We start from the raw sequence: 25,668 nt of genomic DNA on the forward strand, positions 1-25,668 counted from the left end.
CATCACAACAGACGCCTCAGACCTAGGATGGGGGGCTCACATGCTGGGCAAATGCGTACAAGGATTATGGACGCAGGACCAGCTTCACCTGCACATCAACCTAAAAGAAATGCTGGCAGTAAAACTGGCAATCCAAAACTTCAGACCATTCCTTAAAGAAGGCCAATTGATGATAAGGACAGACAACACCACTGTCATGTGGTCCATCAACAAACAGGGAGGCACTCATTCATACCCCCTGTGCAGAATGACCTTGGACCTTTGGAACCTGGCACTCAGCTACAACATCCAGTTACAGGCAATATTTGTACCAGGAAAGGAGAATACTCTAGCAGACATGTTAAGCAGGACCACCTCGGATGCTCACGAATGGATGCTACACCCGGACATCTTCAAGACCATCTCAAAGAAATGGGGAATGCCACAGATAGATCTATTCGCTTCCCCTCTCAATCATCAGCTCAAAAAATTCTGCACAAGGACATTCCACCCACTTGCATGGAAAGTGGACTCGCTCTCCTTCAGCTGGAAAGGTCTGACAGCATATGCATTCCCACCTCTTCCCTTGCTACACAAGGTATTACTAAAAATCAGGGAGGTGCGTCCAACGATAATCCTGATAGCTCCAAACTGGCCAAGACAACACTGGTACCCATTGCTAAGGAGCATGTCTCGGGACAAGATGTGGTCAATACCCCTGAGGCCTTTGATGTTAACTCAGAACAACTACAACATCATGCATCCAAACCTAAAAACGTTGCAACTGACTGCATGGAACATTACATAGCAACAACTAATCCAGAACTTTCCCAAAGGGTGAAAGACATTATCCTTGAAGCCCGCAGACCTTCAACAAGAAGGAACTATGCAGGAAAATGGAAAAGATTTGTCATTTGGAGTGCTGAAAGAGGAAAGGATGTGTCAAATATAGATATGGCTAACATTCTGGAGTACTTGGCAGAACTTCTGCATACAGGCCTGTCCTACTCCTCCATCAAGATACATGCATCAGCTATTTCAGCAGAATACAGCTTTGATCCACCTGTCTTTTCACATCCTTTACTCAGGCAGTTCCTCAGAGGGATTAAGAATGTAAAACCCCTAGGAAACCACCATTGCCAGCTTGGGATTTGAACTTTGTACTAGAAAAGCTGACACTGCACCTTTTGAGCCAGCAGCAACAGCAGAGCTACAGCATCTATCGTGGAAAACTGCTTTCCTACTGGCAATAACCTCAGCAAGGAGGGTGTCTGAACTTCAGGCCCTAATGGCAGTACAGCCCTTCCTAATCTTCCACCAAGATAGAGTGTCCATGAGGACTAATCCTACATTTATGCCTAAGGTGGTATCCAGAGTGTCTTTAAACCAGGCAATCCACCTACCTACCTTCTTCCCCAACCCTCAAAACAGAGGGGAAAGAATGCTGCATACCTTGGATGTACATAGACAGTTACGCTACTACCTGGACAGAACAAAAAGTAACAGAAAAACTGACCAGCTTTTTGTAGCCTATGCAACAGGAAGAGAAGGAAAGGCTATTTCCAAACAGACAATCTCCAAATGGATAGGAAATTGCATACGATTCTGTTACTCCTTCCATGGAAAACCAATTCCACAGAACATAAGGCCTCATTCTACAAGGGCAACAGCCACTACCACAGCCTTCTTACGAGGAGTGGCAACCAAGGACATTATTGAGGCGGCTACTTGGACCTCCGTGCATACATTTGCCAAGCATTATAATTTACCTTTGTACTCCAGATCCCGAGCAGGGTTTGCCACTGCTGTACTGCAAGGGATCCTAACCACACCATAATCTATTTTTCCTCCCCTTAGTTGGCTATGGTATTCTACCCAGTTGTTATGACTGCAGATGCATCCATGAAGGACATAGTACAGTTTTGTACCTACCATAAATGTAGATGTCCGAACTGGATAGCATCTGCAGTCAGGATTACCCTCCCTCCTTCCCCTCTGTGGTACTCCTAGGGTATTTACCCTCCTAATAGCTAGCTGGTGGGGGGAGTCTCTTATGGTGTATTTGTTTGTATATATGTACATACTTGCTTATTTTCTGAGTTTGCCTTCTATCCTTTTGCAAACATTGGCATTTATCCAAAATTTAGCCTTCCAGGGAGGGCAACTGGCATCTGGGGCAAGAAACACTGAAGAAAATGGCGTCGGCTGATGCCTTTATACCCGAAGTCCAGCAGTGATGACGTCGGGTGAAGTGCGACATCAGCCGAAGCCGGACCCGGACTTTGGAATCCGGCCGACTGAAGGGCTGCCTGACGACAGGACAACCCAGTTGTTATGACTGCAGATGCTATCCAGTTCGGACATCTACATTTACGGTAGGTACAAAACTGTACTTTCTAACTTGTCTGGGTTACACCATAAACAAAAAGAAATCACAACTGGTACCCTGTCAACAAATTACATTTCTGGGAGAAAGCTTGAATACAACTTCCCAGATGGCTTACCTCACGCCAGAAAAGCAAACTCATTTGACAACCTACTTCAAACAAGTGTCCACAAAAACCCTGCTATCTGCAAGACAAATACTGCAAGCCTTGGGGTTCATGGCCTCCTGCATTCTTCTAATTCCATATTCAAGACTGCATATGAGGAAGCTACAGTGGTATCTAAAAAGCCTGTGGAGGCAACAATCTCACAGCCTAGAAACAATGATTCCCTTTCATACCTTGCCTACGCCTAGAGTTCCTTTGGTGGGTAGAGGCTTGCCACCCAAACAAGGGACTACCTTTCACACCATGCCCTGCCACCCAAACCCTAACAACAGATGCATCAGACTATGCATGGGGGGCTCACCTGGCAGGGAAGTGCATTCAGGGCAAATGGAACCCAAATCAAATGCACCTGCATATCAGTCAAAAAGAAATGTTAGCAGTACAGAATGCTCTGACAGCCTTCAAGGACTATATTCTTCCAGGACAACTAATGGTAAAGATGGACAACACCACGGTTATGTGGTACATAAACAACCAGGGGGGTACACATTCTTACACCCTCTGCAGACTAGCCATGGCATTGTGGAACACTGCCATGAGCTACCAAGTGCACCTACAAGCTCAGTTCCTGCCAGGAAAGTTAAATACACTGGCAGATGGACTAAGCAGAAACCTTATGGACCCACGAGTGGAGACTGGAACCAAGGATTTTCAACATGTTGACAGGCGAATGGGGGAGCCCAGGTATAGTCCTGTTTGCCTCCCCCCAGAACTACCAATTGGACAAATTTTGCACAAGGACTCCCCACAAACAAGCCCGGAAAAAACTATTAGTCTATGCCGTCCCAGACCCCCCCCCCCCCCCGCTGCCTCTGCTCTCTAAACTACTACTAAAAGTCAAACAGGACAAACCAAGGATGATTTTGATTGCTCCAGACTGGCCGTGCCAACACTGGTACCCCCCCTTCTGTGCAGTGTGTCACAGTTATATCTCCATGGCACCTGCCTCAGACTCCTTCCCTGTTGTCTCAGCAGGAGTACCAGATTCTGCACCCTCAGCTTCCAACACTGAACCTTGCAGCCTGGCTAGTTACTTAAATTCTCCCTTACCATCCCTCAGCAAACCTGTGATGGATGTCATCTTAGAGGCAAGGAGGCCTAGTACTAGAAAATCTTATGCTGAAAAATGGAAAAGATTCTGTGCCTGGAACCACTCTCAAGGGATGTGCACAGCAGCGCCCAATTTACCTCAGATTTTACAATACTTAACTGAGATGCTTCACAAGGGCCTGTCTTTTTCCTCCATTAAAATCCACGCCTCAGCCATTTCAGCTCATTGTAACACAGAACCTCCCCTTTTCTCTCATCCCAGTGCTCAAGCAGTACCTCAGAAGCGCCAAAAATCTGAGACCACCCAGGAGAGCTCCAACCCCAGCCTGGGACCTTAACTTTGTATTGGAGAAACTCACTCTACCTCCTTTCGAGCCAACTGCTACTGCAGACTTAAAATTTCTTTCTTGGAAAACGGCTTTCCTTTTAGCAATCACTTTAGCTAGAAGGGTATCTGAATTACAGGCCCTTATGGCAGTGGAGCCTTTCATCATCTTTCAAGCGGACAGGGTATCACTCAGGACCAATCCATCCTTCACGCCCAAGGTGGTATCCAGTGTGGCTTTTTAAATCAGTTCATTAATTTGCCAACCTTCTTTTCCAATCCACAGAACAAAGGGGAAAGGATTCTGCATTCCTTGGATGTGCACAGACAACTTAGATTCTACTTGGACAGGACTAAACTTCAAAGAAAATCTGAACAATTGCTGGTAGCATTTGCTGCAGGGGCAGAGGGGAAGGCTATTTCAATACAAACCATTTCTAAATGGATAAGTCATTGTATTCATTTCTGCTGTAAGCACCATGGAAAACCTATCCCCCAGGGGGATCAGACGTCACTCCACCAGAGCAGCATCTACTTCTACAGCCTTTCTCAGAGGCGTTCCTACCAGGGACATCCTAGAAGCTGCTACCTGGAGTTCTGTACATACTTTCACCAAGCATTACCATTTGTCAATTTTCTCTAAATCCAGAGCTGGATTTGTCACTGCAATCTTGCAGGGCGTTATAGCTGCTCCTAATGCTATCTAAACTCCTCCTCCCAACCATAGCTTTGGGAATCTACCCAAATGTAGTGACTGCAACAGTGAAACATGAAGAACATAATACAGTTGTGTACACTTACCATAAATGTAGATGTTCGAGTGTGTTCACTGTTGCAGTCCTGGTTACCCTCCCTCCTTCCCCCTAACTTCTTTTGGCTATACCTCTACTTTACTTTACTATGCTTAAAAGCCTTGTTGGTGTATTTGCTTTTTTGTTGGAGATATACCTTTGTGTTTTTATGTTTAATTGCTCCCCATTAGGGGGGCACTTGACATCTGGGGCAAGAAAAACTGATGTAATGTTGTCGGCTGCATGTTTTATACCCCTGACGTCCTGACGTCATGGAAGAAGGAACAGCAACTGACGCAGGACCTAAGACTTTGTTAATCAGGCCGACTGAGGGCAACCTGCAAGCAGATTACCCAAATGTAATGACTGCAACAGTGAATACACTCGAACATCTACATTTGTGATAAGTGTACACAACTGTACTTTCCCGAACTCTCAAAGTCTATTTCCACATACACTCAAGAATTTACTCTGCATCTTTCAGATGGCTGAATGGGGGACCGTAGAGGCTTGCACAGCCCAGCCACAATTATTTTATTGGAAACCGCCATTATTAATTTAATAATACAACATTGTTTGCTTAAATGTATTCATCTAAAGCTTCTAACAGCCTTAAATATTCCATTGCAAGCAAGCAGCAGAATGCGCACACATGCACACTTAAGAAAGAAAGGACACATCTTCACACAATGCTTCATTCCTTCCTATTTTTAACATTTAGCTATCACACTGGGATGAAACAACGGAATGGCATTACAACCTACAATATATCCAAACCCATTTTCAGTGCAGTCTTTTGCCGACCTGATTTGAATCAAGTCAGAAATGCATTATTTAAGAGGAGTATTTACACTCCTTTAGGTCTTTCATCTACAGATGTAGAGTGAAGTATTAGATGTTCTTCGTGTTTCACTGTTGCAGTCATCACCTGTGGGTTATCCCTGCTGTGGTAGCTCTCGGTCAGCCCAAATACCAGAGTCACTGTTTTTCTGTGTCAGCTGATATTGCTTGCTGGCTGACATCAGGTCGTCAGTGCTATAAAGGAAGGCAGCCGACTTCATTACATCAGTCTTTCTTGCAGTGGAGCCTGTAGCTGAAGGAGTTCACAAGAGTGCCGGTCAATCGCTACCAGAGTTTGAATTACAGCTGAAAACATCTAAAGCTAAGTACACCATTGGGGATCCTTTTTTCTTGCACTAACCGATGCCCGAAAAAGTTAACAATTGCTTCGCCAGTGGAAAGCAAATATCACACCGAGGCTTCCATTCATACTGCGTCACTTGTTTAGATCCAGACCAGTACGTCCCCCATTGCCAATTCTGTGCCTTTTTTAATGCGAGAAACATTCGTCGTAGAGCTCTTTTTGTAGCCAGGTATTTTCGTCTTCCGTCTTCACTTTCCAAATGGCATCCGTCAGCCAACAATCCATAGACATTCCAAAAAAATGTAAGGATAAAGAGAGACAGACCACACAAGGATAAGCCTTCTGACAACTCTACCGCTAAGTGGGTCATCAGTTCTCTGGAATTCATTGAGGCACCTTCGCAGCCCCTGATGCCCGATTCGATACCTTTGCAGGCCTCTTCTGAGACCCTTTCAGGGTCCGGTATGCCACAGAAATCTTCTTAGTCTTCCAAGCCTTTTGTTTTCTCTGCTGTGATTGGGTCCGGAGCCGCGACGCAGACATCGGCTTCCGAAGAGGTTTTTCGCACTACTGAATCTAGACAAAAAATGACACCTTCTCCGACTACCATTTCTCTGATTGATGGATACTCTTAGGCCTAGAGGCACGGCCACTCCTAAGAAAACTACCTCTAGCCACCATTTTACCCCTGCTCCACTACCCCAAGCTTAAGTGTTTAAAATGATGGAGGATCTTATCACCCTTAGCAGGGGTAATCAGGCCGCACCTTCTAAAAGGAAAAGAGACCCTTCCCCTGAAATACTGACAGAACAGGATTCTAAGGAGTCTGATTATTCAGATTTTGAAGAGGAACAACAACCTCTTACTGCTTATGAGGATTCAGATGGAGAGGAATCCATTCCTTCTGCCTCCCCACCAGAAGATCTTTCCTTTGGGGAAACCCTTCATACCCTCAGGGAACATTTCCACTGGGAATCCCAGGACTTCCCACAGTCTAAGAAGAGACTAAGAGAGTTTCTAGACCTGCCCCAGCACAGAACCCTGGCCATCCCCCCTATCTTAGAGGTGGTTGATGATCTCTTCCAGGAATCCATCTTAATTCCTGACGCCCTCCCACCTGCTCCCAGAAAACCTGACATGTATTAGAGTACTGGATTCTCACAAATACCTGTACAGAACTCCTGCTGCAGACCCAGAGGTCATTTCACAGGGACCAAAGAGAGCTAAGGCTAGTTCTGAAAAGAATCCTACTCCTTCTGACAAGGACTCGAGAGCTCTGGACAGATGGGGTAAAAAAGTATACACCTCTGCAACAGTAGCTGTCAGAGCACTCAACTGTCAGTTCCACGTGTTAAAATATTAACAACACACTTTGAAACTATTAAAACAAAAGATTTCTACCTTTCCTGACCGTGCCAGTTCAAAAGAGCTAGCAGATTTACTGCACTCTACATGTCAAGTGGCCAAACACTCATTACACTGTAGATATGATGCCCTAGAAGCCTCAAACAGGGCAACAGTGTCAGGATCTGTCATTAGGAGACATGCATGGTTGAAGGAACAATGTCTCCCTGATCATGTCAAATCTAAATTATTTGATGCACCATTGGATAAAGACAGCTTCTTTGGAGAAAAAGCAGAACAGGTGCTTAAAAAGATGGAAGACAAAGTAAAATCTATGCAAAAGATTTCCTTCAGATACAACCTGCTAGGTTCAGCAGGAATTTTCCCTCAAAACACTGGTCATTTCCTGCACTTAGCAGACATGGGTAAGGTAAGCCCCACGGGGACACACCACCCAGACTCCTATCCCAGGGACAGCAGAGAACCAAACAGTGGACCACTTCCACTCCAAAGGCAGGGAGTTGTAAGCCATTCTTCTATGGCAAAAACTCTCAATGACTCTGTCCCCCGTCAGCCCTCTTTTCAGTCACCAAAAACTAGGAGGAAGGCTCACCCTCTGCAAAGAGAAGTGGTTTTCTGTACAAAAAAGGACCAATGGGTCTTAAATATCATTTCTCAGGGATACAAATTCTCCTTCAACAAACTCCCAGTTCCAAGAGGGTACCCAGACTTACCTCCAAATCAGTGGACAGAGGCATTAAATCCAGTCCAAACTCTCATATCCCAAAGGGCAGTAGAACCTGCCCCCTCAGATCAAACAGGCAAAGGCTTGTATTCCAGACTATACCTTGTTCCCAGAAAAGAGGGCACTTTGTGCCCCATCCTGGATCTACCCTTTCTGAACACCTTCCTGGTGGTCCCCAAATTCAAAATGCTAACTTTGCAGCAGCTGCTGCCTATGCTGACAAAAAATGCTTGGTTAGTTACCCTAGATGTAAAAGATGCCTGCCTCCACATTCCCATAAAGGAATCCTGCAGGAAATTCCTTTGCTTCAAAGCAGGCTCACAACACTTTCAGTTTTCTGCGCTACCCTTTGGCTTAACTACTGCTCCCAGGGTATTCATCAAATGCTTAGCCCCGCCCATAGCCTTTTGCAGAAATAGAAATATACAAATTTACCCTCATCTGGACGACTGCCTCATTCAGGCAGATTGCAAAGAAAAGCTCCTCAAGGACCTCCTCTTTGCCAAAACAATCCTAACCTCCTTAGGGTACACCATCAATGAAAAGAAGTCAAGGCAAACACCCTCCAGGAAGATAATTTTCTTGGGGGCACTGCTGGACATGGCATTCCAAATGGGCTTCCTATCCCCAGAAAAACATAGCTTCTTGCATCCCTATTTTAGCCAGCTGGCTTCCAGAAGTCACCTCACTGCGAATAAGTTCCTGCAAGCCTTGGGGTACATGGCATCTTGCATTCTTCTAAATCCTCTGGCCAGGCTTCACATGAGAAAACTTCAGTGGTACCTAAAAAACCTTGGGTGACAGCACTCTCAATCTCTAGAGACATCTCCACCTCTGATCCCCTGTATAAGGGCCAAGTTTCTCTGATTGGCAGGGGCCTGTGCCCCAGAGCAAGGATCTTCCTTTCACCCCCCCACCCCCCCAACCAGGCAAGCCATTACCACCGACGCCTCAGACATAGCTTGGGGCACTCACCTAGAAGGCAGGTGCACCCAAGGTCTTTGGGATGCCCAGCACCTTCCCTTACACATCAACCAGAAGGAAATGATGGCAGTACAAAAGGCTCTGACGTCCTTCAAACCCCATTTCAAGCCAGGGGTTCTCCTTATAAAAACAGACAACACCACAGTAATGTGGTACATCAACAAACAGGGAGGGACCCAATCTTACCCTTGCTGCAGGCTAGCCATGAACCTCTGACTGACAGCCTCTTCCATGGGACTACACCTGATAGCACAATACCTACCAGGGATCAACAACACCCTGGCAGACCACTTAAGCAGAAACCTACTGGACCACCACGAATGGCAGCTCCACAAATTTTTTTGCAAGTCATTCAGGCGTGGGGGACTCCAGAGGTGGATCTATTTGCTTCGCATCCGAGCTATCAGCTGAAAAAATTCTATACTAGGGAGCATCACCACCTAGCGTGGATAGTGGATGCCTTGACCATCCTCTGGAACACCCTCTTTGTGTACGCATTCCCTCCTCTGCCTCTTCTCCCCAAGGTTGTTGTTTGTCTTTTCGGCTTTTCCCGGTAAGGGGTCGCCACAGCAGAACTCCAGTCTGCTAATGATTGGCAGTAGATTTTTATGGTGCCAAGTTGCCAGCCTGACGCCCAACCTTCAGCGAAGGCACGCCCATTCACACATGTCTTTCTGAGGCCACGCGACCGCGGAGAGGACATGCAGACTCCACACAGAAGGCACTCCCCGCACACTAGCTGAGAATCAAACGGGAGAACCTCTTGCTGTGAGGCAACAACGCAATTGCTGTACCATCGCGGCTTAGTACTGATCAAAATAAGGGAGGAGAGACCAAAGGCCATCCTCATTGCTTCAGATAGGCCCAGACAACATTGGTACCTCTTACTGCACAGCCTGACCTCACAGCCCCCCAGGCAGCTTCCCCTGATCTCAGACCTCTAAACTTGGGGGGGGGTTACATACAAACATCTTTATATGGATTTAAAAAATATACATTCAAAGTGAAAAGTCAAAACATGTTCTCACATCTCTTATAAACCAGGTATTACTATTGTTTAAAAAGCTTATGTTTTCTAGTCATTTAATTAAGAATTTATTGATCATGGTTTCCTATTGCTTACACAAATGAATGTTTGATATCTTTTGATACTCAGAAAATGTTAGAATTTAAAAAGGGTGACATATTATATTGGAATCAGTGGAGAAAAGCTCCATTTGCTTACATTGCATTATACTAAGTTCCTGTTAAACACAGTAGTTAGTTTCTTTTTACATTTATATGCAAACAGTAGTGACATTCATTCTAAAATTTTACAGAGGTAGAAGTTATTAAAGAGAATGCCCACATGCAATGTAGTGGATTGTACAGGCAGCAGCTATATGTAAAAATTGTTTTGTCATTTCAGTGAGAGGTTGAGAGTATTCTGACAGTATTTGGAGAGTATTGTGATGAGGATGTGCAGGATTTGTTAAGACATTGTTTAAGCGGTAGTTTAAAACTATTGAGTTTGTCAGAGAGTTTTATTTGTGTGGGGATACTGTTCCAGAGTTTAGCAACATAGAGAGTAGAGCAAGTCTCCTGCAACATTATTTGACTTGTTTGTAAGCAATAAGCGTTTGTTAATAGAGTGGAGGTCCCTTGTTGGATAGTAGGGCAGTAATAAGGTTTGTAGTGCAGGGCATTTGTCTGGATGATGAATGAGTTTGTGTGCTGTAGTTTGTTGTGAATATGTTAGGTAGTTGTGTAATTCAAGCCAGTTGAATTGCTTTCAGCTATGACGATGGTGGATCCTGTGAGGGAGATTGGTGCCAAATTTAGCTGTTTTACTGTTGGGGGAGGCAAGTTTCTTTCAGTATTGTTTTAAGTTTGTTAGGATAGGAGCAGCGTATAATAAAGTTGGCAGCATGAAGGTGGTGGCTAGAGTTATTCTTGCAGTATCTGTGAGGAATCCATTGATCCTATAATGGGAGCTTGGTTTCTGGTGCGTAGATTTAATGGTATGCAGTATATGCTGGTTGTATTTGAGATTTATAACACATAGATGTTTACTGTGCGTTACGGTTTCAGTGAAAGTATTTGCTGACTTTATGGTAAAAGATTGCTTTTGATTTTTCTAATTTTTTTTTTGGTAAAAAGCGTTAACATAGTTGTCTTTGGATTGAGTAGGAGGTTTTATTTTTTTGAGCCAGGTTTCTACAGAGGAGAAAATTTTTGAGGTAATATCTTGGGGCTTATTTATTGTTGAGTCTTGCATATTAATTTTGGGTCATCTGCATACTGAACTAAACTAGCATGGTGAGCAGAGGTGTGGAGGTCATTAGTAAATATATTAAATAGGAAAGGGCCCAGGATAGAGCCCGGAGAGGACACCTGTCGTAACTGGTTGAAAGATGAGTAGGTTTGTTGCCATTTGAAATGTTTGTGGACAGCCTCATTTGGGAACTCAGCAATGGAGTTTTACCCGCAGGAATGAGACCTGCCCAACCTTTGTGATGGCAAAGGGCAAGCTTCCTTTTTTGTCAGCCTGCTCTTTGTGTCACCTTCAGTGGCAGCTGCTGACTTCAAGAAAAGTGTGTATTGTGGAAAGAAAGTGACCACTTTCCTGTGATAAACAACAGTTGTGGTTAGTCACTTTCATTCTCCAACCACCTGCTTTACTCACTCATTCCAACCACTTTGACTATATACTCCTCAGTTATCCGATTGCATTCAGATAAAAAAAAATAGTCACAGTAATGCATTTCAGCTTGTTTTGAACAAACACACACACTAGACCTCCCAGGACTGCTTGTGATCAAATCACAGAAGGTGCAAACAGTTTCTTCCATATGCTGTCTCCTTACCCATATTTTTCTATCACTTTACTGATTGTGGACATATCAGACATCTAATTGTGATCATGTAAAGAGTAAATACATAAATAATAGATCTGAAGTAGGTATTTCATTTGTCAGCAACCTGTGGGTATTGGATCCAATCTCGGATCCGAGCCAGCAACTTGTTTCACAGCTATCAGATCTGAGCTCCTAGCTCCTCCCCTTACCCATAATCCCCTGCCAACCCTGACTGACCTCAGATCTAGTTTGCCTCGCTTAGTGAAAGCAGCTAGATTCAGAGCTCCTAGTATCGCAGATAAGTTTTCAACTTATTGTACTTGTTGTTGTAAATTTTTAGTAAAAAGTTTGAGTGTGTTAAGTTCCCTTTTATTTTAGCCTTAGAATCTTGTATTTTTTGTTAGTGTAAATTCCTCCCCTCCCCTCGCTGGTGCGTAGTGTTTGTGTGGGTCGGTGTGTGTTTGGGGCCTTGTGTGAGTGAGTTTGCTTTTTTTTGTAGTATAATGTCAGGGGCCCCAAAACCGATCTTCTTTAAATGCACCGGCGGATGGCCACACTCTGTGTGTTCGGTGCCCTGGGGTTGAACACCTGTCCTCTGGGTGTGCTATCTGCACAGAGTTCAACCCCAGGGCACTGAAAGAGCGGAGGTCGAAGCTGATCCTGGCGGGACTTTTGCGGCTTCGGCCTCCGGTGCTCCCGTGGCTTCACCCCAGTCCTCGGTGGCGGCCACTTGTGCCTCTCTCCCCCCGGCCGGGACTCAAAACTCCCACTACGGCGCCGGAGGAGAGGGAGGCCAGGAGGGAGAAAAAGAGGGAGAAGCACCACAAGTGGCGGGCCGAGGCCTCTGCTTCGGCCCCCCCCCCCCGGCTAGGCGGGCTTCTCCCTCCAAGGCTTCCAAGTCTCCTCCTCAGCTCCGGTCCCCATGCTTCTCACCGGGACCCAAGGAGGAGGAGACCCGATCTCCGTCGAGGTCATCGAGGTGGCACTCCCAGCCCACCTCGGTGGCCTCGTCGAGATCCACTTATAGCCTGTCAGATGCAGACTTGGACCGGATGATGTGAAGGTTCATCCAGGCCCAGCTGCAGATGGGAGTGCTCCTACCTCCCCCCCTTCAGGGGGGAGCTCAACGCCTTTTTTTGCCCCGATAGCTCCTTCTCCGACCCGCTTCCCAGGTTCGGAGCACCCGGAGCCGGCCAGCGTTGGAGCTGGGGGTGGGTCGGCGCCGACAGTGCTTGGTACTTCGGCTCCGACCTTTCCCTCGAGTTTGTCGGGTCCGTCCTTGTCGGATCCGAGCTCTTGGAGCCGTGGGCTGAGCTTCGGATCCGAGGGATTCAGTGTGCCTTCGGCTCCGTCCAGGTCAGAGCACACGGGTCCTTCGGATCCGATGGTCTCAGCTCCGGTTCTGATCCCCCCATCGGATCCAAGTGGGAGTCTGCTCTTGGATCCAAGAGAGAGCGACTCTCCCTCGGCCTTCAATGCGATGGAGAGGGCTCTGTTGAGTGCATCCAGACCCCCGGCCCTTGCCTCGGCCCCATCCTGCACTCCCTGTCAGCTGGGTCTGGCTTCCATCGCCCGGCCACAGGGACAGCCTGCTTCGATGTCTCAGGTCGTTCCTTTGGAACAAGATGTTGCTGGTGAGACTTCCTCGGACAGCCCCCCCGAGGATGTTCCTCATAAGCGGAAGTGTAAGAGGAGGCACGTGGACTCCCCTGAGTCCTTAACAGAAGACACGGACTTGGATGAAGGGGAAGGCTCCCCAAGGTCACCCCCCGAGGATGTCTCCTTCAGAGACATCATGGAAATGCTCAGGATTAGGGGGGGGTGGTCTGCCCCCAAGGCTTCCTCCGAGTCCGTGTTCCTGGAGGCGTTTGAAGCAGGCCCATCTACCTCTTGGGTGTCCCCTCCGCCCGAACCCTGGTGGACCTTATTACCACCAGGGCATGGAAGGAGCCGGACACTGTGGAACCAGTTCCCAAACGTTCCAATAGGATTCTGAGCCCCCCTTCAGAGAGGTCCCACTGGAGCAAGGGTCCCCTCGTCGATGCCATGTTGGTGGCGGCAGCCACTAAGAGGGAGTTAGCTCAGGAGAGCCCCTTGGTCCATCCACCGAGCAAAGAGTCCCGCTCGATGGATCGCCTAAGGAAGCGGGTCTTTAGTTCAGCAACCTTCTCAGTAAGGTCCCTGAACTACATGGCACACATTATTAGGATGCAGCGAGACCTTATCAAAGAGTACGCTGCTTCCCCCCCGGAGTCCATGTCGGCGGAGGACAAACAATTGTACTCCACTCGCTTGGGCACTCTAAGATCTATATTGAATACCTCTATGCGGCTTTTGTCCCATGCCACAGAGGGAGCCGCTAGAGCCAGCGGAGCAGGCCTAGTCATGAGATGCCAGGCCTGGCTCCTACATTGTGACTTTGCGGAACCCTTCAAGGCGTCATTTGCGAATGCCCCTTTCGATGGTTCTGCTTTATTTGGCAAGACAGTTCGCAAGACTTTAGTCCAGAGCGAAAAGGACGGGAAGACGTCTGCCGTTGGAGTCCACTTCTCTGCTCCCAAGAGGTCCTTCTCTAAGAACCAAAAGGGACAGAAGAAGATGTGGTTCTGGAAATCGCAACATTCCCAGCCTGCTCCGGACAACCAGTCCTTCCTTGGCAGAGGAGGACAGGGAGGACGCCGCCCTAGAGGCAGAGGAGGCCCGAATAATTTTGGGTCCAGAGAAACCTTCTCTGATCAGCCCATGCAGCAACCCTGATGGGTTGCCCGACTGCTCCACTCTGGAGGCAGTCGGGGGGCATTTCTCATGGCACCTGGCAGCTTGGGAGTCCATCACATCAGATCACTGGGTGCTTCGTATCATATCCAGAGGTTACCAAATTCCCCTGTATCATGTCCCCAAACTCAGAAACCTCCCCGATGTACCACCCAATCAGAGGGAGGTAGCAGCTGCAGAAATTCAGCAGCTCCTAGAAAAAAGAGCCATCCAACCATTCCCCCCAGACCAGCGCGGATTAGGTTTTTTACTCCAGGTTCTTTCTGGTGCCAAAAAAGACGGGGGACTTGAGGCCAATTCTCGACCTCTCCCTTTTGAACCTGTCAGTAACCAAACAAAAATTCCGGATGGTCACTCTTCATTCCATCCTCCCCCTATTGTGGGAGAATGACTGGATGTGCTCAATAGACCTCAAGGATGCGTACTGCCACATTCTGATGGACAGACGATCCAGGAGGTTCCTCTGCTTCTGGCTGGGAGCCAGTCACTACCAGTTCAGAGTCCTTCCCTTTGGCCTCACCACAGCCCCCAGGGTGTTTACCAAAGTATTAGCAGTGATAGCGGCCCACCTGAGACTCCAGGGAATGCAGGTTTTTCCATACCTGGATGACTGGCTCCTGACCACCCCGACAAGGCATCTACTTTGCTCAGCTAGGGACTACTTCCTTCGGCTTGCTCCCCAGCTGGGCATCACCATCAGCAGGGACAAATCTTCTCTTGCTCCGACTCAGGTGATAGAGTTTATAGGGGCCAAGTTGGATACAAGAAACCTTCTAGCATTCTTGACTGCGGAACGACAACAAAACCTGAGGCTTCATGTGCGGGCCATCCTCCAATTAGGAGCCCCATCGGCAGAGTTGGTCCTGAGGGCTCTAGGCTCCATGGCGGTGGCAATCACTCTCTTGCCATTGGCCCGTCTAAATATGAGGGTCCTGCAATGGACCCTTCAAGTACAGTGGTCCTTTCTACATTACCCCCTAAGCCATCCTATTCCCCTCAGCAGGGCTTGCAGGAGGGCTCTCTTATGGTGGCTCCAATCTCCGGACCTCCATACAGGACGTCCCTTCTCCACGCCTCCTCCCCTCGCCACGGTGACCACGGACACCTCTCGCCTCGGGTAGGGGGGGCATTGCTCAGGCAGGACGGTCCAAGGCACGTGGAACGACACAGAGACCTCTTTGCATATCAATGTCCTGGAGATGAGGGCGGTGCTATTAGCGTTGCAAGCACTTCAGAACTTTCTTCTTGTAGGAACTATTGCAATCCAGACAGCATGTCATTTGTTTGGTACATCAACAAACAGGGGGGAACCAGGTCCAATCCTCTCTGTCGAGAGGCCATGAGAGTGTGGGAATGGGCGACCTCCACCAACCGCTTTCTTATTGCGACGCACATTCCGGGACGGACCAACATTCTGGCGGACAGGCTCAGCCGCACCATCCTTTCCCCTTACGAGTTGTCTCTCAATCCCCCAGGTAGCGAAGCTGATTTTTGCCGAATGGGGGCAACCCTGTTGCGATCTCTTTACTTTTCCCTCAAATACGAAATGCAACAGTTACTTCGCTCTAATTCCCCCCTTCGGGGAATCCCCGAGAGACGCTCTGGTGCATGCTTGGCCTCCCGGTCTACTTTATGCTTACCCACCTCTACCTCTGATGCTGAAACTCCTACAGAAAGCCAGTCGGTTGGGGAGCAGAATGATCCTCATTGCCCCATTCTGGCCTCGTCAAGCGTGGTTCCCTTACCTGTGGTCTCGCCTGGTAAATCCTCCTTGGATTCCGGATCCCCTACCGGATCTAATATCTCATCCCCTGAATCTCCCGATCCCGAATCTGGACAACCTCAAGTTGACAGCTTGGCTGCTCCAGTTCCACTCCTAATCAGGACTCTCGGAATCTCTTCCCCAGTTAAAGCCATCCTTGTAGCAGCACATAAACCTTCCACTAGGAAGGTCTATCGCAGTAAGTGGAAGCATTTCTCCATTTGGGTGGAGAATCATAACTTAGATCCCTTCACAGCACCGTTACTGACTGTGTTGGATTTCCTTACAGGTCTGTTTCATCAGGGGGCTAGCTGCTCTATGGTCAAGGTTCAACTGGCAACTATCTCTCGTTATCATGTGGGACATGAGTCAGGTCCCTTGATTACGGCTAAATTGTGTAAAACCTTTCTAAAGGGTACCTTCCTGCCCAGACCTCCTGTCAAGGAAGTTATACCCCCTTGGGATTTATCACTAGTCCTACAGGCATTGACAGCTCCCCCTTTTGAACCTGCTGCTTCGGTTGATCTTAAGTACCTATCTTGGAAAACGGCGTTCCTTGTCGCTATTACTTCAGCGAAAAGAGTTTCTGAGCTTTAGGCCTTTTGTGTAAAACCCCCGTACTTGGCTTTTCACCAGGATAGAGTGTACCTCAGGACCAACCCCTCGTTTCTTCCCAAGGTGGCTTCAGAGGCCAATATCAATCAATCCATTAACCTGCCAGTCTTGTTTCCTAAGTATCAGAACAAAGGAGAATACAAACTGCATTCGTTAGATGTGCATAGACAACTGCGCTTTTGCATTCACAGGACTGCTGGTCATAGACAATCTGACCAGTTCATCTCCTTTGCCAAATTTAACTTAGGTAAACCTGTCTCTAAGGTCACTTTATCACGAAGGATCTCGCAGTGTATTCTATCGGCCTATGAAAGTTCTGGGAGGCCCACACCTCAGGGAGTTCATGCACACTCTACTCGCGCTATATCTACCTCCGCTGCCTTTAGGTCTAGAGTGTTTTTAGATGATATTTGCTCCGCAGCCACTTGGGCCTCATCTCATACCTTTATCAACCATTATAAGCTGGACGTTATCTCCAGAGGGAGAGCATCTTTTGGCTCCGCAGTGCTCCGGAATATCCTTCCATGATGACCGCCCAAGATCCAGGTAGCTGGGGACTCTGTCCCAAAGGTTGCTGACAAATGAAGTACCTACTTCAGATTAAGAAGTTATGTACTCACCATAACGTTCCATCTGAGTAGGAAACTTCATTTGTCTGCAACCATCCCCCCCTCCTTCCCCCTGACCTTCAGAAGTTTTAGTCCCTGGATGTCCTTCTTCTAGTCCCCTACGGGACGTATTTAACCTTTTTAGCTGCTTGTATGAGGCAAACTTGATCTGAGGTCAGTCTGTGTCGGCAGGGGATTATGGGTAAGGGGAGGAGCTAGGAGCTCGGATCTGATAGCTCTGAAACAAGTTGCCGGCTCGGATCCGAGATTGGATCCGATGCACAAAGGTTGCAGACAAATGAACTTTCCTACTCAGATGGAAAGTTATGGTGAGTACATAACTTCTTATTCAAGTAAAGTATTTCAACTCATTGTTGTCCATTACATGCAGGACAGCCCATTACAGCCCCTTTGCACACACATGTGCCATACAGTTTCTGACACTTTGACTGTGGCTACAGTAATGCATTTCATCTCATTGTTGTTAGACACACAATGCAACCTATTGCAAGTACACAAAAATATGCCCTCAAATTGCAGCTACTTTATTGACTCTCTCTACTTTGGATGCCTGTGATGAAATTAAAAAAAAAAAGTAAATAAATAAATAATGTATACAATATGTTTGTTTGTTACTCCTAAACACTTAAAATGCAGCCCCCTACATGCAAGCACACACACTCTCCCACCTACCCACACACCCACACCTGCCCATTAATTAACAGCCACATTGACTCTGTATACGTTAATGTCTGATTGTAATCAGAATGATGAAAACATGCCTACATATCTGGTCACAGTTGCCATCAGATATGTACAATGCAACCCATTTCAACCTGCCTACACACAGACATGGAGAGATAGGCACATGCACACAAACACACACAGTATTAACTATTGAAAAATTGCAACTCGTCAGTTTGGCTGACAGTAAAGATAAAGGTTGTTAACTAAAAAAAATAATTAAAAAAAGCCAGTTTCCCCGTCCGCTAATTAATTAAAAAGGGCAGCTTTTCCTATGCTCACCTTTAGTTTTAATTCCTTTTCCCTCAGACAGCATCCATCTACTGTAACCTGAGCTATTGGGGAAGGCTGTTTACTGCTGTGTATTGCAGCCAAGCAACCCCCATTAAAATGTAATTTAAGGGCCCCTGAAACGGCAAGAGGATCTGTCATGAGACACAATCATTTTAGACTGTAAGAGGGCATGTGTGTAAATGCCAGGTTGTTTAAAAACAGCCAAACTGAGACAGCTGATTTTTTTTTTATAGAATTCTGAACTCCTTACATGCGTTGCATATGACTAGAGTTCCATACCCTGAAATGGGAAGATGGTTGTTCATAAGTTCATAGGTTCATTCTAGGCTATCTGCCCAAGGGCATTTATAAGCCTAGCCCATAGTTATGTGACTTTCGCCACCACTTTAGTTTGAAGAAAACTATGCCTATTATTATGCTGTGCCTCTGTCAAGCAGTGACACTGAAGTAATCCCTGGGGTATATCTGCGATCTCCCATCCATTGGTCAAGATTCCTCTTGAACAAGGCCAGCGAGGTGCTCTGCCTCACATGTACCGGGATTTTGTTCCACAGCATAGGGAGTCTTTGGGTGATGAATCTGTCCCTCCAGCACGTTCTATTAATAACCGTGTCAAAGTTTAAGTCTCCCGCCCTTGTGGTTCTGAGGGATCTAGATTTTTTGAGGTGAAGCATATTCAACAAATCTGGGTTTGACATGGCCTTATATGTCAGGCACAGGTCACCTCTGAGCAAGCGGTATGCGACTGAATAGAGCTGGAGTTCTTTCAGTCGGGCAGCATAAGACATATTTTTGAGACCCTTTATCCTTTTGGTGAGGAACTTTTGGGGCCTTTCCAGCTGCTGCAGGTGTCGGGTCAGATACATTCCGAATGGGGCATTGTACTCAATCATAGGTCTAATGAGTGATGAGTACAGGGGGATGATGAACATCCCTTGATCTAGATGTGAATCCCTTCGTGATCAGGTGGGCAATGTAGAAGGTTTTCCTAACTACTTTGGCAATATGAGTGTCAAACGAAAGGTTACTGTCAACCTGGGTCCCCAGATCCCTGATGAATTCTTTTGTGCTCAGTGGATTGCCACCTATATGGTAGCTGGGGGTAACCTTGTTTTTCCCGAAGGGTATGACTATGCATTTCTTGGCGTGTAACTTTAGGCCATGGCTCTGGCACCAGTTATCCGTTTCTGTGAGGCCCTTCTGAAGGATATCTGTGTCAGATGTGTTTTCGACTATGGCGCCCAGTTTGCAGTCATCTGCAAACTTTGTTAGCCATAACCCTCCTGTGTTCGCTTGTACTTCAGAAAAGTAGATGCCGAACAAGAGTGGTCCCAGGACTGAGCCCTGTGGGACACCACTTGTGACAGGCTTTGAGTCTGACATGGCGCCAGCAACTCTGACCCTGTGGGTTCTGTCACTTAGCCAGTTTGCAACCCATCTTGTGATGTGTGGGTTAACATTCAAGCTGATGAGTTTTTCGATGATACCTGAGTGGGGTATTGTGTCGAAGGCCTTTGCCAGGTCGAGGTAGGCTGTATGGACTGCCTTTACCTCATCAATGGCATTGGTGACTGTTTTGAAAAGTCAACCAAGTTTAAAAGGCATGATCTGCCTTTGACAAAGCCAAACTGGGTTGGATCCAAAGTCTGCAAGTTTCGTATGTCTTTATTTATGAGTTCCATTATGATCCTCTCCATGGCTTTGCAGATAAGGCTTGTCAAGCTAATGGGACGGTAATTTCCAGGGTCAGTGGAGGCACCGCCTTGTGAAGTGGGACCACAGTCGCCGTCGCCACTCCTGGGTAAGTATCCTGGGGTGGGGCTAAGATTAAACAGCTGTCCTAACTGGGGTTTAATTCCTCATTGAGTTCGTGGAGCACACAGCCAGGGACACCATCCGGTCCCATGGATGCTGTGTTTTTTGCCTTGCAGAGAGCAGTTCTCACCTGGGCGTTGGAGATGTTTGGGGGGCTACAATCCTCTGGTATAGATATCTCGCCTTTTGGGGGGGGGGAGTTTGCACTGAACCTGTCAGCCAGTATGTTGGCAATGTGTGTAGGTTCAGTAATCTTCACATCATTTTGAACTAATTCTGAGCATATCTGGAGTTTCCTCCTAGGTTTCTAACATAGCTAAAGAAGGCCTTATGATTGTCTTTTGAGTCCTTGGCGATTTTTCTCTCAAAATTTGCCTTGGATGATTTTATGAGAGCTCTTAGTTTTTTACTTATAATGATCAAAGGTGTCTTACCTTTCAAGGATTTTGCTCTATCTTGTAGTAGCTTCCTCCTTTTGTTGTAGAGCTTGTTTATGGCTGGGGTCCACCAGTCTGGACGCTTGCCTTTGGTACAAAGAGTCTTAGTTTTGTTTGGGATTGCCTGATCCATGCAGTCCTGTAGGTGCTGGTAGAAGGCATTTGTAAGTGATTCAGCGGTTTGAGTAATGTTTACCACTGGCTCAGGGGCCTTAAAGGAACACCAGTTTTTAGAAGTGTGAAGTCGGCTTTTGAGAAGTTTTTCACTGTGGTCTTTTTTATTTCAGGTGGGGGCGGGATGAGGACCTCCAGCGAGATTAGTTTATGATCTGATCTCACCAGTGAGGGGTATACTTCTGGTGTTGAACATTGTGATCCCATGTTCGTGATGATGAGATCAAGTATGTTTTCTCCTCTTGTGGGGATGGTGACTAATTGTTCCATGGCATTTGAGTTTATGAACTCCAGGAACCTTTGGGCTAGAGTGTTTGGGCTTGAGTAGTGTTCCCAGTCTATATTAGGGTAGTTGAAATCACCTAGTATGATGGTGTTTGGAGATACATTTATCCCCTCCAGTGTTTTCAGGAAGGCCATGTGAGGTTCCTGAGTTTGAGAGGGTGGCCTGTAACATGCTACAAATTGCAGAGCAGTCTTGCCTATGGTTAATTGCACCTGGATGGTCTCCGATGCATCGTGTGTTGCCACCAACCTTGAGGTGTGTGTGTCCTTTATGAATATGGACACCCCCCCTCCTTTCTTGATGTTGTCCGGATTTTGGGGCCGGAACGCATGATATGAGGTGAAACCTGATAGTGCTGGGGTGCTCTCAGGAGCCTTGAACCAGGTTTCTGTCACAGCACAGACATCGATGTTCTCCATACTGAGAAGGGCCTCGAGTGCGTGCATCTTGAGATTGAGACTTCTGGCATTGAGCAGCATTACCCTTAGTTTTTTTCCTTTTTTGTGTTCTAGGGTGGTAGGTTTAGAATTTGAACCTTGCCTAAAAAAGGCACTATGGGGGTGGCAAGAGCCTTTACCAATATCCGGAAGCCCAGGGGTGACAGGTGCAAGCTGTCCCTTGCGAAGCAGCGTGGCTTGTCCAGCATGTCATCCCAGGCAGACAGACATTGGATCCCCTTTGATTGACACCAGAATTTAAGCCAATTATTAAAGCTGATCATCTTATCACTGTATTGTGGCATCATTCTAGGTGAAGGTAGGATACTGCTCAAGGTCAGAGTCATACCTGCCTGGGCTACATAATCAGAGAGCTCCTCAATGTCTCTTTTCATGTAGTTGTGTTTTTTTTTTTTTTTTTTCTTCTGTAAGGAAAACAAAAAACATGCGTTCACACTAAAAACAAAGAGCAGTTTTGCTTTGGGAGGGTTGCAGCCCAGGAGTTCAGTACCATGAGTCACCCTTGGCTGCCGTAGGAGTAGGTGGTACAAACATGTATTGTGACCATTCTATAAACATTTTTTTATTTTTATTCACTGTTTCAGTTTTTATTTTTCATTCATGAAAAAAGAACAATTCAAAATATTTTTGCTTCTAGGTTTTGAAGCTTCCCCACAAGATCGTTTTTTGATTATGGCAGCTGAGATGGATCAAAGTTCTGGTACAAGTTCTTCAGATCTAAGCCAGTTCTGGAAGGAAGTGCCCAGAAGCAAAGTAATGGAACACAGGTATTTTAACTCATTTTCAGTATTCAGAGTATGTTAATGGTGTAATACACTCTTAGATAAACATAATAAATGTATGTTTTGAATGTTTGTGGTTACTCTGCAGTATGATAATGTTATTTTCATTTGTAAAAAAAATATTTAATTTTGAAAGTACACATAAGTGATAATACTACATAAAGAGCATTGTCCTTTCTGGAAATGTTTTCTTCATTATCAATTAGATGAGTAAAAGATGCTGATCCTTCTCGCCGTCTGAGCATATTTTCCAGTTACCATATTGTAAGGAGTTTGAACACCTTCCAAGTTTATACCTATAAAATACATCGGGCAGAACTGCATGGTCATTTTGGTCTTCCACAATGGTTGTAATCAGGTGTCCCATGTAGCTGACATTTAGTCATAATTTTGTGCTCTCTGTACTTGTATCCTGCTATGTTTGTCCTACACATGCTTTAAGCGGTCATAGGTCCGTAGTTTTGGTGTACGGGATAAAGGCATATTGCCACTCGAGGAGCTTGATGCCGTGGATCCCATGTTGGAGCTTGTGAGTGCCCATGTAGTTATCCATTTCCTGTTTAAAGGTTAAGAATTGATGAGCTAAGTTTAATGAGTGTTCCATAGGATTAGAAGTCATGAAGATTTGAAGCTGTCACATTTAAGTGTGTGATAGATGTTAAATTTTATTGAAGCCAAGTGTCCTGAAGTCACAAAGGAGGTTATTTAGTGGAAAGAGCTTCAAATAGTAAGGGATCCTTTAATGCTCTTCCCTAAGAATATAAGTTACAAAGAGGAGAGGGCATTGCTGTATTGTTTTGCTATAACACAGGTCTTAAAGACCTTCAGTTCTTTATGAATAATGTTTGTACCAGCAAGTGGGTCCCCCATGTGTTCTTTTATGTCAACATCTTCCATTGCCTGTCTTCTAGGCATGTTAGATGCTTTCACTTCCTTCAATATTTTATGTTTTGCTTTTTTGAATCTACAGTGTTTATATTGTCCTTCACAGCTATATCATTTGGCCATAGATGGATAGGAAAATTCATCTTCCTGCCCATTGTATTTTATTTATTTTTTATTTATTTTATTTTACATTTGTTGACCGGGCTAGTCCAACTGGATAATTTCCATTTTCAGTGGAGGCCCGGGGAGAAAAGCTCCAAGATGAAACAAGGTTATAAGAAATAATGATTAAATCATTTACAATAATTACATTTGTTACATATTTTGAGCAAAAATGCTTAGATATCAGTCTAGATTAAGTAATAAAAAGTCATATTACTATCCACATTTTAAGAGAGACAGTAATTCATTATGGTACAATTAGGTCCTTTGATATACTAGAAAAAGGTTGCAATTTAGATGACTGGGGATATAATAGAAGAAAGATGAAAGTATATTAGCCTGGATTTGTACAGGAACAGAGCCAAAAGTTGTTCAGATGTACAAGAAGTTGTTTTTTGAAAAGAGGATAGGAGGCTAGTGAAGTGATGTGTGAAGGGAGGTTATTCCATATTTTGCCAACTGAGTTGGAGAAAAGGCAGTTACCTGCTGAATTTGTAATTCTAGTAGTGTTGACCTGTAGCTTTTCAGCGGAGCGCAGCTGTTTCAAGTTATTATAGGGGATTAGGAGGTTATTAAGAGCAGGAGTCTTTAAAGGTTGGTACAAAATATTATGAGTTATTAAGAGTTGTTGATATTTGAGTTTGTTAGGAAGTTCTAGCCAGTGTAAGTGTTTTAGGTTGAGACAGTGGTGAGTTCTATACTGGGATGCTGTGGCAAAGCGAGCTATATTGTGGTAGGAAGTAGTCAGTTTCTTTAGGTTGCTTTTCGAGAGATTAGTGTAGATAGAAGAAGCATACATTAGTGTAGAGATGAGATGAGATTGTGCTAAGGTGGACCGTGCTTCTGGTGTAAGGAAAGGTTTAATTCTGTACAGTGAGCCAATCTTTTTATTAACTGCTTTTATAGTGTTATTGATGTGGTAATCATAGTTGAGATTATTATCAATAGTAACACCTAGCAGTTTGGTAGTGGAATCAGGGGAGATGACGGAGTTGTCACTTGCAGTAACAGTGAAGTGAAGTTGAGAAGATTTATGGGTAGGGGTGAAAAGTAGCAGTTTTGTTTTTTTGGGGTTCAGGAGAAGACATCTTTTTGAGAACCACTCTTCTACTGTTGAAAAGGTAGATTGTGTCATTGACTGGAGTTCAGTATGAGTGGAGGCTGTGCATATAATGGTAGAATCATCTGCATATTGAATGCAGGTTGTGTTCTGGATAGATGACTGGAGATCATTAATAAAAATGGAGAATAGGAGTGGGCCTAGTATAGATCCTTGAGGTACACCTAAAGAGATAGGCAGTAGAGTAGATAGAGAGTTTTTCCAGAGTACTGCTTGTTTTCGGTTTTCAAGATAGGATGAGAACCAGGATAAGGAAGAGGAGGCCAATTCAAGGGATTTTAGTATGTGTAAAAGAAGTGAGTGGTTAACCATGTCAAAGGCTTTTGACAGGTCTAGGAAAAGAGCAGAGGTTAGTTTGTTGTTGTTGGTTAGAGTTGATGGTGTTGGTAAATGAGAGTAGTGCAGTGGTGGTACTATGTGAGGGTCTGAACCCATGCTGAGTGTTAGCTAGTAGATTGTTATGAAGGAGATGGTTAAGTAGTTGTTTGTGTATACATTTTTCTGTGATTTTGGCTAGAGGAGATAATAGGGCTATAGGGCGATAGTTAGAGAGGTCAGTTGATTTGCCCCTTGTGTAAGGGTATAATGTGTGATATTTTCCAGATGTCTGGAAAAGTATTTTCATTTATAGATCGGTTTATTAGGATAGAAACTGGATAAGCAATAGATTTAGCTGCTATTTGCAGGAATTCTGCAGGGAGTTTGTCTGCTGAGGGGGTAGTTGGTTTAAGTTTTTGTAAGAGAGATTGTATATAAGAGGTAGGTATGGGTTGAAATTTGAGGGGAAGTAGGGAGTTGTTGATGTTACTTAAGAGGAGTTGGGATGAGTCTGGAGATAGGTGGTTGGCTAGACTTTGTATGGAGGTAGTAAAGAAGGTATTGAAGTTATTGGCAATTAAAGAGGGATTATCAGGGTCTAAATTCTGTGGGTGTGGTGTAACTACTTTGCCTGGGGTGAGTAGATTATTAATGGTAGACCAGAACTTTTTTGGTTGTTTTT

At 45.6% G+C, this 25,668-nt stretch overlaps 1 protein-coding gene across 1 annotated transcript in view; it reads left to right on the forward strand.

The window, feature by feature from the left end:
• The window catches only part of MOSPD2 (motile sperm domain containing 2), a 980,078-nt gene that overhangs the window by 801,269 nt on the left and 153,141 nt on the right, over positions 1-25,668 (forward strand). Inside the window, exon 11 of the mRNA XM_044071848.1 lies at positions 22,357-22,486. Within this exon, the coding sequence (XP_043927783.1) occupies positions 22,357-22,486 (130 nt within the window). The remainder of the gene's footprint in view (positions 1-22,356; positions 22,487-25,668) is intronic.

This window comes from Protopterus annectens, chromosome 5.part0 (genome assembly GCF_019279795.1).
Source record: "Protopterus annectens isolate FY-2018-M chromosome 5.part0, PAN1.0, whole genome shotgun sequence".
Classification (NCBI taxonomy): Eukaryota; Metazoa; Chordata; order Ceratodontiformes; family Protopteridae; genus Protopterus; species Protopterus annectens.